The sequence below is a fragment of the Pelophylax lessonae genome (assembly GCF_965119305.1).
Source record: "Pelophylax lessonae genome assembly, chromosome: 2".
NCBI lineage: Eukaryota > Metazoa > Chordata > Amphibia > Anura > Ranidae > Pelophylax > Pelophylax lessonae.
In genome coordinates, this window is record NC_138769.1 from 637,395,097 (window position 1) to 637,414,854 (window position 19,758).

The following is a 19,758-nucleotide window of genomic DNA, read 5'->3' on the forward strand; positions in this document are numbered from 1 at the left end:
TTTTTACTCCTCACATTGTTGCTGCCACACACACTTGACACCATCTGAACCAAATACGTTTGTCTTGGTCTCATCAGACCAAAGGAAATGGTTCTAGTAAACTATGTCCTTAGCCTGCTTGTCTTCAGCAAACTGTTTGCGGGCTTTCTTGTGCATCATCTTTAAAGGAGGCTACCTTCTGGGATGACAGCCATGCAGACCAATTTGATGCAGTGTGTGGTGTATGGTCTGAGCACTGACAGGCTGACTTCTCACCCCTTCAACCTCTGCAGCAATGCTGGCCACACTCATACGTCTATTTCCCAAAGACAACCTCTGGATATGACGCTGAGCAAGTGCACTCAACTTCTTTGGTTGACCATGGCGAGGCCTGTTCTGAGTGGAACCTGTCCTGTTAAACCTCTGTATGGTCTTGGCCAACATGCTGCAGCTCAGTTTCAGGGTTTTGGCAATCTTTTTATAGCCTAGGCCATCTTTGTCTTTTTTCAGATCCTCAGAGGGTTCTTTGCCATGAGGTGCCATGTTGAACTTCCAGTGACCAATATGAGAAAGTGAGAGCGATTACACCAAATTTAACACACCTGCTCCCCATTCACACCTGACACCTTGTCACACTAACGAGTAACATGATATCGGGGAGGAAAAATGGCTAATTGGGCCCAATCTGGACATTTTCTGTTAGGGGTGTACTCACTTTTGTTACCAGCAGTTTAGACAATAATCGTTGTGTTGTGTTGTGTGTTATTTTGGGGGAACTGCAAATTTAAACTGTTATACAAGCTGTACACTCACTACTTTACATTTTAGCAAAGTGTAATTTCTTCAGTGTTGTCACATGAAAAGATATAACAAATATTTTCAAAAATCACGTCAGTGGCAGCGTTTTCCCAGGAACACAGCTTGTCACCGACAGTGGTAAACAGCCAATGACTGTTTACCACATGATTGGCTGTGATCCATTCACAGCCGATCACAAATGTAAACACAGAGCGGTAACTGACTGTTAATAGCTCTTCTCTCCTCACACACCGTTTCCAGTGTGAGGAGAGAAGAGCCAGGAGCAGTGAGTTACTGATCTCTGTCTTGTCAGTTTACTATGCACTACACAAATAAAAAAAACCTGTCCGCTTACTGTGTTCAGCCCCCCATTGCACCTGTCACCCAACAGTCACCCATCAGTGCCCATAAAGTGCACCTGTCACCATCAGAGACTGCCAAGGGCACCGTCAGCAGTGCACCTGTCACCTAACACCCATCAGTGCCATCGCCTGTCACCCATCAGACACCCATCAGTGACCGTCGCCTGTCACCCATCAGACACCCATTAGTGATCGTCACCTGTCCCCATAAGTAATAGTCACCTGTCGCCCATCAGACACCATCAGTGACCGTCACCTGCCACCTATCAGTCACCTGCCACCCATCAGTGACCATCAGCAGTCATCTGTCACCGGTCGCACAGCCCATCACAGCCACCATCATGTTAAAAATAGTGTACAGCAGCAAGGAGGCGTTTCAGATCCTCTCCATGACTAATGAGAGCAGCAGGGAGTTCTCATCAGATTCTGATTCCGAAACCAATAAATAGTAGTAAATCGGCAACGTAATCGGAGGAAGAATGGGTCCCTCCTAAAAGGGCACGGCACTCTGGAAACCAGGCAGCCACAAGCGATATACCACATGATCGAATGCCCAGGCCCAGTACCAGCACTGCCACCAGTGATGCACCGCAGGATCGATTGCCCAGTACCAGCACTGCCATCAGCGATACACCCCAGGATCGAATGCCCAGGCCCAGCACCAGCGCTGCAGTATCACTCCCAAGTACCAGCGAATAAATTGCAAATGGAAACTGGAATTGCAAATAGCACTGGAGTGTCACATCCCTCAAGAGCCAGGGCCACTACCTACCTCCCAGATGCTCTTGCCAACCCAACATGGCTGCCTTCCAACTCGGGATCAGCAAGCATTCCCCCTTTCACCGCACAGCCAGGTGCGCAGGTCAATCCTGAGACTTTCTCAAAAATTGATTTTCTTTCTTTATTTTTGCCGAACACTTTGCTGCAATTTGTCGTGGACCAGACCAATCTCTATGCCCAGCAGTATATTGCAAACAACCCCCAATGATCCTATGTCCATCCGTTTGTGTGGAGAGATTTGAATTTGGAGGAGTTCAAATTGTTTATGAGCCTCACTATAAACATGAGGCTTACAAAAAAAAATGAATGACATCCCTATTGGCCCACCAACCCCATACACCACATGCCCATTTATTCTTCCGTAATGTACAGGTCCAGATATGAGATGATAATGCGCTTCCTTCACTTCAGCGACAACACCCAGTGCCCTCCCCGAAACCATCCAAATTATGAATAATTATGTAAAATTCGCCGCCTCATAAATTCTTTTTTCCAAAGATTTTCAGAACTTTGTCCCTGATCAGAATATATGTGTGGATGAGTCCCTGGTACACTTTAGAGGCCAGCTAGGAATAAAACAATATATTCCTAACAAAAGGGCAAAATATGGGGTCAAAATCTACAAAATATGTGAAAGAGCCACGGGATATCTGTATGCGTTCCGCATATATGAAGGAAGAGATTCCCAGCTCCAGCCCCCTGAGTGCCCAACCTACATGGGCACAACTGTAAAGATTGTATGGGACCTGACATACCCACTGCTGAACAAAGCTTATCATATATACCTGGATAACTACTGTACCAGCCTGCCCCTTTTCAAACACCTATACCTTGCAAAAACCCTGGCCTGCAGAACCCCCAGAAAGAACAGGAAGGGTTTCCTACAATTCTTGGTCAATAAAAAAATTCGAAGGGGGGAAAAAGCAGCTTTGAGAAGCAACGAAGTGCTGGCCTTGAGTTGGAAGGATTGTAGTAATGTATGTATGAAGTCCACAATCCATATTGACACCACAGTTGAGGTTCAAAGAAGACAAGGTCCCATTCAAAAGCCAACGTGCGTCCAGGAATATAATCTTTACATGGGGGGTGGGGGGTGTATTTTAATGACCAAATGCTTCAGCCCTACTTAGCAACAAGGAGGTCCCAATTCTGGTGCTATACAGTAAAGTCGCAATTTATTTAATTAATTTGGCCATTTATAATGCATATATTATCTGCAGCAAATCCACAGAAAGCCCCACCCCCTTCCTAAAACTAATCAAAAACTTGTCATGTCCCTCATCTATCAACAAAGACCCCCCAGAAAACCTTCGCTCTGATGCTGTTAGCCGACTTTATGAGCGCCAATTCCCGGACAATATTCCACCATCTGAAGCAGGCCCGAAGACGCCAAAAAAGATGTGTTTGCAGCAAAAGAGGATTTTTGTAGAGATACCAGCTACTAGTGTCCCTCCCAACCCGGCCTGTGCATTGGAGAATGCTTCCAACTTTATCGTACATCCCTAAAATATTAGCCCATATTTTAATAATTTCCCCATTTTCATCTGTGCTGACCATTTTCCATGTTTCCTCAAATAACCATGCCATTGCCTTCCACGTAAACTGACCCTGGCCTGTTTTTCACTATGCCTCTGCTTACTGTTTGGACTGCTTTCACGTGAACTGACCCTGGACTGGTTTATTGATTACGCTTCTGCCTACTGTTTGGACTGCTTCTACATGAACTGACCCTGGCCTGTTTTATCAACTACGCTCCTGCCTTCCGCTTGGGCTACTGCCCTGTGAACTGACCCTGGCCTGTTTTATCAACTATGCTTCTGCCTACCATTTGGATTGCTTCCCTGTGAACTGACCCTGGCCTGCTTTATTAACTATGCTTCTGCCTGCCACTTGGACTGCTTGCACGTGAACTGACCCTGGCCTGTTTTATCGACTATGCTTCTACCTACCGCTTGGACTGATCTGTTGCCCTGCTACTGTATTACACAGGGGGTCTCACATATGTGAGGGACTCCAGAGTTGTTTTTCCGTATGGAGAAAACACATTTATTGGTGTAGCAAGAGGCAGTATGTTTATGAAGAGATGGAGAGCGGTACAATGAGTTTCTGCAGTTAAAGCGGTTGTAAACCCTATAAAAAAAAAAAAAAAACCTGCAAGACAAAGGCATAATGAGCTAGTATGCATCGTATACTAGCCCATTATGTGTAACTTACCTTAAAACGAAGCCCCGACACGGACCCCCGGACATCGCTGCGGGCGCTGCCATGATCCCTTGTCGTCTCTTCCGGGTTCGGCGGCTCCGGCGCGCTGATTGGCCGGAAGAGACGGCTCCGGCGCGATGATTGGCCGGAGCCACGATGACGTCACTCCCGCGCATGCGCGCGGGAGTGATTTTTCCGGCAAGCTCCCGGCAACTTAATTGAAGGTCCCCCCGGACCTTCAGAGCGCATGCGCCGCTCGCGCGAGCGGCTGCATGCACTGTAAAAATCTCCTAAACCGTGCTGGTTTAGGAGATATTATTTGTACCTACAGGTAAGCCTCATTATAGGCTTACCTGTAGGTAAAAGTGTCAAAAAGCGGGATACTACCACTTTAAGAGTGTACCAGGACCAATATTATGGCTGTGCTGACCATGTCTCTGCCTGGACAATTCCTTTGGACAAATGCTTTGGCTGAACTGACAATATCCCACTATTGACTATAGACAATATTCCTGCCTGTTGCCTGGAAAATTGCTATTGTAGTCGCTAACCATGTCCCTGCCTTCTGCCTGGACCAATGCTCTCATCTTTGGACAACTGCATTACTAAAACCACAGGTAATACTTTTTTTTTTTTTTACACTTTCCTCAATAGAATGTATTTTGTAGTGTAATTCTTGGTATGTACATGCTATGTGTTAGAAATATAAAGGGCCTTCAAAAATGATAGGTTGTCAGGAAATTAGATGTGTTTTTTATGTTCCCAGAACGCCTGATGGTGCTACTTGAATGTTGGAACTCTGTATGTGGCCAGACTGTGTAAAAGTCTCACAGATGTGGTATTGCCATACTTAGGAGGAGTAGCAGAATGTATTTTGGAGTGCAGTTTTGCTATGTACATGCTATGTGTTAGAAATATTGTATAAATGGACAACTTTTGCGTTTTCATTTTTTTTCCACATTTTCCAAAAACTTGTGGAAAAAAATGACATGTTCAAAAGACTCATTGTGCCTCAAAGATTATACGTTGAGGTGTTTGCTTTCCAAAATGGGGTCATTTTATGGGGGTTTCCATTGTCCTGGTGCTCCAGGGCCTTCGAAAGTTGCGATAGGAATTTATATGTGAAATTTATACTCCTAGAGTGCCTGGCGGTGCTACTTGGATTTTGGGCCTCTGTATGTGGCTAGGCTGTGTAAAAGTCTCACACATGTGGTATCACCATACTCATGTATTTTCCTGGCTTGTTAGTGTCTCAAGAAATGAGATAGGCCTTCAGTACATCAGGTGTGATCATGTGTGATTAATTTTCAATGATTGGCACCATAGCTTGTGGAAAATTACTAATTTGCTAAATTTTATGACAGAAACAATGTGTTTTTTCACAATATTTTCAGTCTTTTTTTTATTGATCGCACAAAAAATCAAAAACCCAGTAGTGATTAAATGCCACCAAAAGATTCGACCGGGTCGGTTTCCCTTTTCTGTTCTCGGTGCTCAAGTATAGTGGACTGGGGAATTTGATGCTGGATAAAATAGCCAGAGTTTATTCAGACCCGATAGCTAGAGTAAAGGCAAATTGGATCCTATCAGAGGCTTTCCCGATAAAAAATGGTACAAGGCAGGGATGCCCATTGTCACCTCTTCTCTTCGCCCTGTCATTGGAGCCTTTTTTATGTAGGGTTCGTTTGAATCCTGATATTGAGGGAGTAATGATAGGGGAAGAGCAATATAAGATTGCTGCATACGCTGACAATTTATTATTCTCACTGACCAACCCGGGGATCTCACTGCTCTGATACAGGAATTTAATAAATATGGAATTATGTCTAATTTAAAAATTAATTTTGGAAAGTCAGAAGCGATGGGGGTGGGGATATCTGCTTTACAGACAAAGATTTTGAAAAATAGTTTTAGGTGGAATGATTCAGTAGTGAGATACCTGGGGACATATATACCGGCGAACTTAACACGGGTGTATGAGCTTAACTTCCCTCCACTAATAGCAATGACTAGGGGATTACTTGAACAGTGGTATGGAGGGATACAGTCATGGTTCGGCAAATGTAATTTGCTGAAGATGACTGTATTACCAAAATTTTTATATCTTATGCGTGCGTTACCTGTCAGGACACCTAGTAATTTCTTTACAGCGGTTCACTCCCTATTCGTGAAATATATATGGTCCCATAAAAGACCCCATATAGCACGTAGAATTCTAGTATTATCAAAGCAAAAGGGAGGCCTAGCTTTTCCGGACATACGGACATATTATCAAGCCATTCATGTGAGTAAAGTATTGGATTGGTGGCATCACTCTTAAGTCCAAATTATGGATACAAATTGAACAAGCACAAACGGAAGTGAAATTAAAAAGAGCTATATGGTGCTATCAATCCCTACCAAAAATTTTGAAATCACACCCAATAATAGGAAATACATTACGCATTTGCGCTCAATCGAGCATATATTCTAAGCTAAGGCAGAATGGGGGGTCCCCCTAGGGTGTGGGACTTTACCGGCAAACGCGCTTCCACAAATAGATAAAAGTTAAATAATTTTATTAACAAAATTTAAAATAGATCTTACATAGATCTGGAGTGTCACATAAATTGTACAGAAAATATGTATGATTGTAATTTCAAGAAAAAAATAGAGAAAATGGTGATGCATATACTCAATGGTATATGTTGGCTTCTTGAAGGAAATCCTCCCACCCGACGCTTTCAGGCACGCAGGCCTTTCTTCAGGGGTCTGAAAGTGGGGAGATTTGTGATTTCCTACATAACATAGTAAACATTGTATAAGTTAATTGCATGGAAGTTTTTATCAATTACAGTGTAGGTAGATTTCAAACAAACATTAAATATTGCACATGTAGATAAGGTTTGGATATTAAAGTTTCGTACCTGTAAGCTACTAAAGGTGTGTCAAGAGAGTCACAGCTGCTAAAAGAAAAAAGGAAAGAGGATTCCGCTGTGTTGAGTGCCGATATGAGCGCCACTGGGTCCCTGAGGGTGTGGGTCCTCCCAAATGTGGCCCCAACGAGGATGCCTGGAGGAAGGTCGCACTAGCATCTGTGTAAACATATATGCAAGAGAATGAATGTTTATGATGTATTATGTACTCAGAGGAATAGATGATCTAATCTCGAGATAGGTAAAGGAGTAAGGGAAGAGATACCTTGTGACAGTTGTCTCAACACCTACTGTATGATTGGGAAGGTGTGCCTGTTGCACTGAAGTTCAAAGGATAGAGGGTGTTGTAAATTAGTTGATTCCTCTGAAAAAAATATATGTATATATATTTCCTGTTGGATATTGAGGTTAGATCATGTCAGGATATTAGCAAGGAGAGTGTATGTACTCATACCTTAATTTGTTGATATATGTATTCAAAAGAGATTTTCTAACAGGGAAATATATTGTTGATTCCCAATCGGTGGAGAGAGGGTGATCCCTAGGTAAATATTAGAATGGGAGCACGTCAAGTTAGATGATAGGGTGTAGCGAATATTCATTGTTTGTAAATACTGGTTTAAATATACCTAGATGGAGCAATTCAATCCATATTTGATTTTCTCCTCTAAGTTGCTGAGATGTGCATCTGGGGATCAGAAAAATAGCATGTATGTTACACAGAGTGAAGTAAAGTAAATGAGGGTAATGGAATGAAGGCTGAGAGGTTGTAGGGTAGGTCTGGCTGGTGAATTACCTCGTGATGTTGAAAGATGACATTGAGTATTCAGGCTAAGAATCGATTGCCCTGTGGGGTCCCTGAAATCATATATTCCATATTAGGACCAACCAAAGTTAGTGTTAGTATAGCTGGGTTGAAAGAGTAGCAATAGTCCAGGTAATTACCTTGTGATGGCTGTTAGATGGTATATGCAGTCGCAGTGGCGGATGCTGTGTCTGGCATCTGCCGCTGTTTAAATGGGCGGTGAAGGACGCCGGAGCATGCGCAGTGCGGGCCGCGAGCGCGCTCCGGCGTCAGTGGTACGACCAATGGCATCCTCCGCCGGTGGAACGCAGGCCACGCCCCCAGATGCGGAAGCGCGGCCTGCGTTCCAATGGCACTGACGCAGTAATTGGTCCCAGTGCTGCGGGCGGGGCCGATGTGTTCGGCCAAGATCCGGGGGGGGGCGCATGTGGATTGCGTCTTCCCCCGGGTGCGCCGGGTGGGGCCACAAGGGGAGGAACAGCCAAAGGGGATGGAAGAAAAAGGGGGGCGGGGTCAGCCTCTACACATAGGAATGCCTGATGTGTGGAAAAAGAGAGCATAAAAAAGAAAGAAAAGATAAAGAAAAATAGCTGGAATTGGGTTGTTGTAATAATTACTATGATTAATTGGGGAATTTATCCATTATTCGGACACAGTGCATTAATCCATATAAAGTAAAGTACTGACGCCGGAGCGTGCTCGCGGCCCGCACTGCGCATGCTTCGGCATCCTTCACCGCACATTTAAACAGTGGCAGATGCCAGACACAGCATCCGCCGCTGCAACTGCATATACCATCTAACAGCCATCACAAGGTAATTACCTGGACTATTGCTACTCTTTCAACCCAGCTATACTAACACTAACTTTGGTTGGTCCTAATATGGAATATATGATTTCAGGGACCCCGAAGGGCAATCAATTCTTAGCCTGAATACTCACTGTCATCTTTCAACATCACCAGGTAATTCACCAGCCAGACCTACCCTACAACCTCTCAGCCTTCATTCCATTACCCTCATTTACTTTACTTCACTCTGTGTAACATACATGCTATTTTTCTGATCCCCAGATGCACATCTCAGCAACTTAGAGGAGAAAATCAAATATGGATTGAATTGCTCCATCTAGGTATATTTAAACCAGTATTTACAAACAATGAATATTCGCTACACCCTATCATCTAACTTGACGTGCTCCCATTCTAATATTTACCTAGGGATCACCCTCTCTCCACCGATTGGGAATCAACAATATATTTCCCTGTTAGAAAATCTCTTTTGAATACATATATCAACAAATTAAGGTATGAGTACATACACTCTCCTTGCTAATATCCTGACATGATCTAACCTCAATATCCAACAGGAAATATATATACATATATTTTTTTCAGAGGAATCAACTAATTTACAACACCCTCTATCAGGTACACCTTCCCAATCATAGGTGTTGAGACAACTGTCACAAGGTATCTCTTCCCTTACTCGAGATTAGATCATCTATTCCTCTAGTAGCTTACAGGTACGAAACTTTAATATCCAAACCTTATCTACATGTGCAATATTTAATGTTTGTTTGAAATCTACCTACACTGTAATTGATAAAAACTTCTATGCAATTAATTTATACAATGTTTACTATGTTATGTAGGAAATCACAAATCTCCCCACTTTCAGACCCCTGAAGAAAGGCCTGCGTGCCTGAAACGCGTCGGGTGGGAGGATTTCCTTCAAGAAGCCAACATATACCATTGAGTATATGCATCACCATTTTCTCTATTTTTTTCTTGAAATTACAATCATACATATTTTCTGTACAATTTATGTGATACTCCAGATCTATGTAAGATCTATTTAAAATTTTGTTAATAAAATTATTTAACTTTTATCTATTTGTGGAAGCATGTTTGCCGGTAAAGTCCCACACCCTAGGAGGACCCCCCATTCTGTCTGTTCAGTTTTCAGGGATGTTGGCAAACCACTTCTAAGCGTTCATGTAATGTAACTTTTGGCTGTTGAAAGAAAAATTGTTGGCAGTACATCACCACGAAACTTTGACACATGGGTGACTAAAAGCTTTCTACAGGTTGTCTTCATTTTAATGAATCCAAATCTGATTGATAGTTGGGCAAAATATATTTGTTGACCTCGTCAACAGACGACATGATTTAATAGCACACGGTGTTTTCCAGTGACCGCACCACTAAAAGTCAATAAATTCATCCCAACTTGTCTGGTATTATGCTTGACTTTGTAGCAAGAGGAACATTTGAATAGACCACACATTTTCATTTGAATTGAAGACAAATGTAATGTGTTAGGATACGACTGTAGAATGAAATGTATAAATGTTCCACTAGATCAACAGTGCATTTATGGGAGAATACAATGGTAAATTAACCTTGTGTAAGCTAGTGTGGAAACCCTCTTAGATGATTTCCTAGGGCTATCACTATTTTTAGAAGTTGCAGACAGACATTTTGATGTTTCGATGGCAGTTGATTTACTAAAATAGCTTTTTTTAAATATACTTTTAATACCAATCATATCTTAGAGATTTATAAAGCATGTTTGTTTTCTTGTACACTTATTACAGGGCATGTTCATAAATTGTAAAAAAATTCCCCCATTCTCCTAAATAGACTAACCTGTGTCACCCCCCTCAGTATGCTAGGTTTTCTTTTCTAAGCTCACTTCAGCAAGCAGCATTCCACAGTGTAAGAACTGTATGTTGCCACATACTGTACAAATGGAAAAAAAAAAAAAATGTGTTTTTAAGTGCCTCATGCCTTCTAATGAGTCATTCCAATATCCCAATATCCATTAAAACGGTGTATTTAGCTTGCCCCAGACCCTTTATAAAAAGAACATCAGGAAGTTGCAAGCTTCCCGGGCCTATTTTATATCAGATATTACTAGTGCTTATTGACCAGTTCTAGTTGCTTGACCTGCAGTCCAGACCTTTTACCAACTGAAAATATTTGTTACATTAAAATGAAAAATAAGACTAGCAAGTCACCTGCCAGCTCATTTAGTATTGTTCAAATTTAGGACATATGAAATACTATAATTGCTTTTCACTATAACTGCTTTTTATTGCTTTACATGGGACAGCACGAAGCAGCAATATAAATAAAGAAACAGACACCAAAATATATTTTAAATGGCATAATATGGCCACGGTGTTTATTTAAGGGGTTACCCAAAAATGTATTTAAATAACCAAAATCTAGCTCTCAGCATGACTTTTGACATGAAATTTAAACTCAACAGACCGATCAAATATTAGATCTCGATAACCATGTCCTTCCAAACTTTAGACTGGAAGACCAACCCCCACTTAACACCGTGACATTGCGATCAATAACAAGAAAAAAGGAGGGGGGGGGGGTTTGGGAGTGCGGTCATGGTCCTCTTCAGGCAGCTACAGTGTGAGGCAGACTCTGGCTTTATAGACGAGCGTACGGCACGAAAACCAAACCCCCAAAACAGTCCAATTAGCAGCTTATTGCTGGGGAGATTTCTCCAAAAAGAACCTGCAAAAGAAGGAGAAGAGGAAGCCAGCAATCTTCCCTTTGTACTGTCCCATGTGGGTCCTTGGATAATGCCGGGGACCGTACATAGGACAGCACAAAGCAGCAATATAAATAAAGAAACAGAAACCAAAATATATTTTAAATGGCATAATATAATATGGCCACATGTTTATTTTAAGGGATTACCCAAAAATTAAAAATGTAAATAACCAAAATCTAGCTCTCGACATGACTTCAAAATTTAAACTCAACAGACTGATTAAATATCAGATCTCGATAACCATGTCCTTCCAGACTTTAGACTGGAAGACCAACCCCACCTGCCGAAGCCAGGTGTATAACAGCTGGCTGAGGCCCCCCACACACACCGTAGCCTGCTCTACAATATTTTGTAAGCCTAAATTGAAAATGTCTAAACCTATATTACACAAATATCCTATAAAGACCTTAAATGAAACCTCCTAGGAAAACGTGACCATAGGATAAGCCATTGGAGTCAACCATAAAGTTATGAATTGTTCTATTTAGACGTCTCTGAATTTCGTCCAAATAGAACAATTTACCTGAAAGGGGACCAAATTAATCTGGGAATCATCTCAGAGAAGACAGTGGAGGTATACGGAAACAGGGCTTTAAAGGAAGAGAAATATCGCATCATTTCACAGAGAAGATCCAAAGTTTTTGCCTTACCAATGTCATTGGCCCCAGGGGAGTTATTAATAAATCAGGGCTGGGCAAAATTGCAGAAAAATGAATCAGCTCCTGCCTCAAGTTCCTCCATCTTAAACCCTTAATACCTGTAAAATCATGAAGTAGTCTCATTTTTGCCCCTCTAGTGCACCTGTTGTTAATTTTATTAGCACCAAAGCAGCTGAAACTAATTAACAACCGCCTCTGCTATGTAACTGACCAGATCAATATCCCAGGAGTATAATTGACTTGATGCTATACTCTGATTAAAAAGTGTTCCTTTAATTTCTTTGAATGTAGGTCTGTTTTAAGAAGCTTATTGACTGGTCTTACAGCTTTCTTCTCCTTGTTGATAAGACTCATGAGGTTTAGGAGAGACTTGCAAACTACAGTGGTGATTTACAGTTATAAAGGCAATGTCTGCAATATAATGCCCTATTTGCCAATTTATGAGCATGGTCCACAATGTCTTTGCATTTTGCAATTCCTATTGTGGGGTATATGAATATATGCGAAATAATGCCTGTATGATTGTAAATGTCTCAAAATTGTCTAAAGCGTTTGTTACCCCAACACTTCATGTTCCTTATATGTGGCTGCTGTACCAAGTACAGTACTTGTATGAGAAAGTATCCTGTTCTCTTTCTATTGCTTCCTTTGAGTCCCTGGTGTTCCTACCAGTTCCTCTACTTTCATATTAAAAACTGACCAAACTAAGCAGGAGAGCACACCCTGCCTGGCCAGCTCTCTAGCTATGCTGGGAACTCAGTGTACTCCCCTCCAATGATCAGACTTGTCCTGACACGCCCCTGCTGCACAGCCATTTACTGGGAAGCTCAGTGTGCTGCTGCTGCTTCTCCTCCCCCCAGCTCATATGCAGCTGAAGACAGAGGGAATGTGAAAAGGGGAAAAAAGGAATTACAGTATAATGCATTTTTATATCTATACAAAAATGTTTTGCCTTTCATTTCTATTTTAAACTGAATAGGTTGTTTTAAAAGGTGAATGTTTACAATCACTTTAATAAACCAGAAGTAATGAAGGAACAAAAAACTGTGACCCTGTTTTTATCTCCATCAATTTATCTATTCATTTTTGTGCTTGGTAGGGCATCAAATTATAAATATTAGTTATTTTGGGACAATATTTTTGACAATTCATATAAGTTGTATTTGTAGGTATAACACTGTGCTCTCTTACTTTAGGACACTGTGGAAAAACGTTTGCTATTTTGGAAAGATTTTTAAAGTTTAATATATCACACACACACTGGCTGGTGATTGTAGATGACGATACATTAATCAGGTATGTGGCAAGATTCATTTCTTTCTTTTTAACCTTTTTGAGTGCTTCGTCCATATTTCGCTGTACACTCCATCCATCACATTTAAACAGTATCCTTTTTTCTTTTTGTATTCTGATCAGCTGATCAGAAAACATAAACGCTGTCTCTGTTGTGCCAGATATTTCATCTAGGTGTAAAATGTGTTAAAATAGTTTAGAAGCCACTAGACTGTTGTTTTTATAGTTTTTTTTTAAGAGTTTGAATACACAGGATTTTAAAATGACCACGTTGCAGCTAAATTCACCTTCGCACCAAGGTGAGCGTCTTATCACAGGATCCATTGACCAAGGCAAATATTGCAAGCCAGCCCCATGCATGAGGTCCAGGTATGGTCCCCTAAGTTTAAATAAGAAAAATATTATTCCAAAGGAGAGCAGGCCCATCACCTAAGGACACTACCAAAAAACCTGAGACTCGTGGAATGGATGGGTTATATAGATATGCAATTGGGGCAGGTCTTGCAAAAGTTTTGCCAGTGTCCAATCATGTGAAGGTAACATTGTGTAATATGAGATCTATGAATACAAATCCTGTGTCCTGTACTGTATGATTAATAGTACCTATTTTATAGCTTGAGCCATGTTAATAGAGTTTAATATGTTTCAATAGATTCTGTTCTCTTCTTGTCTCTCATGTTCTTTTCATCGTTAGCTGCACATGTATTAGTCAAAAGTACTTTCCAGGTACAAAACCATGGCATAGCCCTTCTCCCACTCTCTGAGGACTCTTTCGCTAGTGCAAACAGCAGGGGGGACAGAGGGCACCCCTGCCTAGTGCCCCTGTAGAGGGGGAACGGGGAAGATAGTTCCCCATTCACCCTGACTCGCGCCCTAGGTGCTGAATATAACGCCTTAACCCAACCAATGAAGTCATCGCCCAGGCCAAAGCGAGAGAGGACCTCCCACAGATAAGGCCACTCGACACTATCAAATGCCTTGGCCGCGTCCAAGGACAATATGGCTCTATTACCCGGGTTATCAACTGGAATTTGTAAATTGAGATAAAGCCGCCGTATATTAATCGCCGTGGACCTGCCCGGAATAAATCCAGACTGGTCTGGGTGAATGATGGAGGTAATGACCTTCGAAAGCCGGTTAGCAAGAATACGTGCGAAAAGTTTTATATCAGTGGTCAACAGGGAGATCGGTCGGTATGAGTCGGGGTATCTAGGGTCCTTCCCCGGCTTGGGCAAGACAATAATAATGGCTTCACTCATGGAATCCGGCAGGACCCCCGTCCGCATAATATCCTGCATAGTGGAGAGGAGAGCCGGCAGAAGGACTCGCCCATACCTAGAGTAGACCTCAACCGGAAGGCCATCCGCTCCCGGTGCCTTATTATTAGGTGCCTGCCCCAACGCATCTGTCAGTTCAGACATTGTAATCGGAGCACTAAGGGACTGACTATCCTGCCGCCGAAGCTGAGGCAGGGAGCACCCGTCCAAAAAGGAGGACAGGGCCGCCCCCCGGCCCCCGCACCGGGACTGATACAGATCAGCATAAAACTGCCTAAAGCCCTCAAGCACCTGAGGAGTGGAGGAGACCACCTCCCCGGAGGGAGAGACAATCTCCGTCACCGAGCCAGGATCCTGTTGAGACCTGGCTACCATAGCCAGCATGTGCCCAGTGTTCTCGCCCTCCTCAAAGTACGTTTGTTGCAGGAAATATCGTTTCTTCTCAGCCGCTGAAAATACCACTGAGTTATACAAAGCCTGCGCCTCCAGCCAGGCCTTCTGCGCAGAGGGAGAGGGCGAGGCTATCATAGCCTCCTCCCTACGCTTCATGTCATCACGAACCGTTTCCTCCCACTGCGCAGAATTACGTTTAACCATAGTAATCCCTTTGATGATTTGACCACGCAAAAAGGCCTTAAGGGCATCCCACACCACCGCAGGGGAGGCAGAACCCCTATTAACAGCCAGGAAGTCTTCCAAGGCCGACGCAATCGGATCCGGCTCAGGGAACAACGTCAGCCAGAACGGGTTCACCCGCCACAGCCCACGAGTCCCCGAGCCCGGAACCGAAAACCTAACCCAAAGCGGGGAATGATCGGACACCAGGCGAGGCTCGTACGCCGAGTCAGCCACCCGGGGCCTCATAGAGTCATTCCCCAGGGCCAAATCAATGCGTGACAGTCCTCCATGAGTGGCCGAATAGCAGGAATAACATTTAGTGGAGGCCTGCCTGTCCCTCCAAACGTCTCTGAGGCCCAATTCCGTCAAAAACTTAGCAAACGCCGTAGGGCGTGAAATAGGGGCGGGCCCGTGATAGGAGGGGTGGAATTTGTCAAGTGCCGGGTCAAGATAATTATTGTAATCCCCCACGGCCAACACTGGGGTATCGGGGTGGGGCGCCATAAATTGTGCCAATAGACGGAGAACCTCGTGGGAGAAGGGTGGAGGGACATAGACAGCAGCCAAAATACACAGAAAACCATTAAGTTTGCATAATAAAAAAACATATCTCCCCAGATCGTCCACCCTGCTGCGCAGGCACACAAAAGCCACCTCCCTGGACACCAACATGCTCACCCCCCGCGAATACGAGGAGTGAACAGAATGGTATTGAACAGGATATGCCCGAGAGCGTAGCAAATGCGTGGAAGTGCGCACCAGGTGGGTCTCCTGTAAACAGACAATAGTGGGCTTAAGCTTCCTAAGATATGCAAATACCGCTTTACGCTTAACCCCATCCGCCAGGCCCCGAACATTCCAGGACAAGATTAATGCATTAAGCTGTGAGAGCTCCATGAGTTAACAAAAACACAATATAAATGTAACAGCAGAATTCCCCCAAACCACCCGACATACCACTCCCCACTGCCAACCATAGTTCGCCAGAACAGAGTCTCCGGGAGCGTGCGCACTGAGTGCGTAGGTAAGTAGAGAAGGAAATGCAGTCCACGCCAGCCATCTGCAGCCGGAAGAGTCCTAGGCCTGAGAGGTCTCACCTGAAAAAGAACATGAGGTAGGGAAGGGGGGAAAAGCAGCAGTGCAAAAAACAAAGTCAAAGGGGCCAACAGGGCCCAGTAGTAAACCATTCTCCGTTCCACGGAGTCAGCATGTCCCCGCAGGACAACAGGATAGGGGCACAGTATGCAAAGGAACCGCATACAATCAATCCGGGGGGAAACACGACAGTCTCGCTCAGCCGAGCGGTGATCCCAAATGTAATACCCCTATTGGGGGGTAAAAAACACCAACTGTAGAAAAAAAAGAAAAACTTGGAAACGGACAGTCAGTGCTCCGCATCATAGACTGAAACTCAAAGCCAGTAAAGGATAACAGCGTCCCCAAACTCAGGGGGGTGCCTGCCGGGCTAGATGACGTTCCTCCCTATCCAGCCAGTTCACAGCGGCCTGGGGGTTGTCAAAGAATTGGGTCGAGCCATTCGCCACCACCTTCAATTTGGCAGGATAAAGCATTAAATATGGCACATTCAGCTTACGCAGCCTCTTCTTAACATCCAGAAATTTAGCTCTCCTGCGTTGCACTTCAGCAGAAAAATCAGGGTACAGAGAGACCCTGGCATTATCTATAGAGAGATCCGCAGTGGTTCTTGCTTTATTCAGGATGACATTGCGGTCCTTGTAATTGAGCAGCTTGAATAGAAAGGGTCTGGGGGGGGGCTCCCGGCGGAGGAGGTCTAGCAGGGATCCTGTGGGCCCGCTCCACGGCAAACATAGGGGAAAAGGAATCCTTGCCAAAGGTTGTCAGCAGCCATGCTTCAATAAAATCCACAGGGTGTTTCCCCTCCGCCTTTTCAGGGATTCCCACTGCCCTCACATTATTCCTACGCAAGCGGTTTTCCATGTCCTCCAATCTGGCTGCATTAGCTGTAGTAATAGAGTGGAGAAACTGAACATCCCGCTGTAATGGTTGCCACTCATCTTCTATAGTACTGACCCGGCCCTCCAATGCAGCTGTGCGATCCCGCAGCTTCTGCATGTCCTGGCGTACTAGGGACAGTTCCAGTTTCATGCCCTGAACTTCACCAGCCAATCTAGCGATGTTAGCGTTGCCAGTGGTGACCGCTGAAAGGATATCCCGCAGGGTGGGCTCCGAGTCAAGGGTCACGGAAGGGGAGGTAGGCCCCAACTGCAGCGCCGCTCCCGCCTCAGGGGGGGCCAAAGGCCCAGAGTCCAGCGACAGGAGAGGGCCAGCATCTCCCAAGTCCCCCGAGGTCATATCCACATCCCCCACATCAGCCTGACAGAGAGGGGGAGCGAGGTCTTTACCTGGAGGCTTTGCGAACAGGCGCTGTGCGGCCTCCTTCTGCTTCTCCTTTGCCGAGCGGGTCGCGGCGCCGCCATCTTGGCCGCCAGGGTCCGCCGCCGAGCGGGACTTCGTGCCGCGGGAGGACATCCGTCCGGATGGAAATGGTGGCCCGGCCGGCAAGCAGAGGATGTGGAGAGGTGATCCTGAAAGTTGCAGGTGAATCGGGCACAGGATGGCTGAGATCAGCAGGAGAATAGCAGGATACCAGCGGAGCTACTGTGGGACACGTCCGCTCACATCACTCGTCGGCCACGCCCCCCCTGAGGACTCTTTAATAAGTACGCCATGTAGGCAGAGCATTGTGAACTACTACAATTATTGGTACAGTTGAGTGCCATTAATATTTCCCTTATCTGTTAAATCCAATTAAATAGGTTAACATGGTGGGGAATTATTTGCTATGCCACTAGCTGGAGTTTCATAATTGCGCATTCTGTGCTCTGTTCCTGCCTTTCCAGCGTGTGTTAGCTGCTTTTGTTAGTACCCAGGATTTTAACCTGGTGTTCATAATTAAGTTACCTCAGCACAACATGGCAGATCCCAAACGCAGGAGGAACAGTTCTACAGTATTGGTCCAATCCACTAATGGTTCCAGGGTGGCCTGAAGTGTTCCACTTCATGGATCTGGCTGTCTCTATGGACATTATTACCAGTTTGCAGCCCTATCATTTGGTCTGTCTTTGGTCTGTCTTTCGCACACATACTGACCAACAATGGTAAGCTAACCAACTTAACCAATTCCAGGTGAAATGGTACGGTGTGTAGCCCTGCTGTACTGTCACCATGAGTGGCGGAATTGCCGGTGTGAGGGCAGCCATGGAGCACTGACGGCGCGCCAGAAAGAACATCAGCGTGCCTTCCGGCCAGCTTGGCCGTACACATCTGGCCGGAGGACTTGCTCCCAGTCCTACAGGATACAGCCAGTCCGCCGTCACACACTACCGGCAATTCCGCCACTCACGGTGACCGTACAGCGGGGGGCTACACACAGTACCATTTTACCTGGAAATGGTTGAGTTACCACCATGGAGATAAGGTGTTCTTACCTAGGCAGACCATTTTTCTTCTCCTTCTCGTCACCTGCATGCTTCCTGCATGGTATGTGAAGCTCTTTGTGCTGTTCATATTGGAATGATGGAATTAATTATTGACATACACCATCACCAGTCTGTTTTTAATTATTTTGTTATATGACTACCTATCTAATAAACGTTGTACACTTTTATTACCAATCTGTGGATTCATCCATTTCTGTAGGACTACTAGCATCAGCCAGCAAGATCATCTGTTTTATTTGACTGTGCATACTCACATCCCCCAGCGCTACGTTTTGAGGAGATTTGTGTTGTTTTCTGTGTATTGGCATCTCGTTTGGTGCAGTATTTGCTCTTCTCAGCTGCGGGTGGACATCTTTTTGCCTATCTATGAATTGTTTTATCATTTATGAATTCATTTTCTATTTTTTTATGGTCCACTGTATAGCACCTGATTATTTTGTTTGTAGTACTTTGAAGTTGCTGCAACTTTAAGTCACATAGATATGAACAGTACTCATTGGAAAACATGGGGTACAATTTGTCATGCGACTTTGATGTTCAAATTCGCATAACAAGTAGCACAAGTGTGAATGGAGCCTAAAGTCTTGGTCTGCTGAGCCTGCTTGCAAACAATATTTACAGTAAGAGTAACTGCTAAGTTTGCCACACAACATTCTGGATATCCAGTTGAGAGAAAAAAACTTGTAAGTAACTATGCTGTTATTTTTTTTAGCTAGAAAACGTCTTCTGTGCCCCTTGGTTATTAATTTTCACAAAATTTTGAGGTAGTCAAGCAATTCAACATCGGCAAGAAAAACATACAAGTCAAAAAAATGACATAAAAATAAATGATTTTATTTTTAAAAAAGCTTAACGAAAAGAAGGATGAAGATCCACAAACGTGATTAAAAGAATATACACTGCCTGGCCACAAAAAAAGCCGCCACCAAAAAAAAGGTCACATACTCTAATATTTAGTTGGCTATTATTATGCGGCATTGTTTCGATAAACTTCTGCATTGTCAGATTTA

The 19,758-nt window shown here is 44.0% G+C and overlaps 1 protein-coding gene across 1 annotated transcript in view; it reads left to right on the forward strand.

Annotated features, from left to right (window-relative positions):
* The window catches only part of B3GLCT (beta 3-glucosyltransferase), a 1,154,157-nt gene that overhangs the window by 1,023,694 nt on the left and 110,705 nt on the right, over window positions 1-19,758 (forward strand). Inside the window, exon 12 of the mRNA XM_082244867.1 lies at window positions 13,275-13,374. Within this exon, the coding sequence (XP_082100993.1) occupies window positions 13,275-13,374 (100 nt within the window). The remainder of the gene's footprint in view (window positions 1-13,274; window positions 13,375-19,758) is intronic.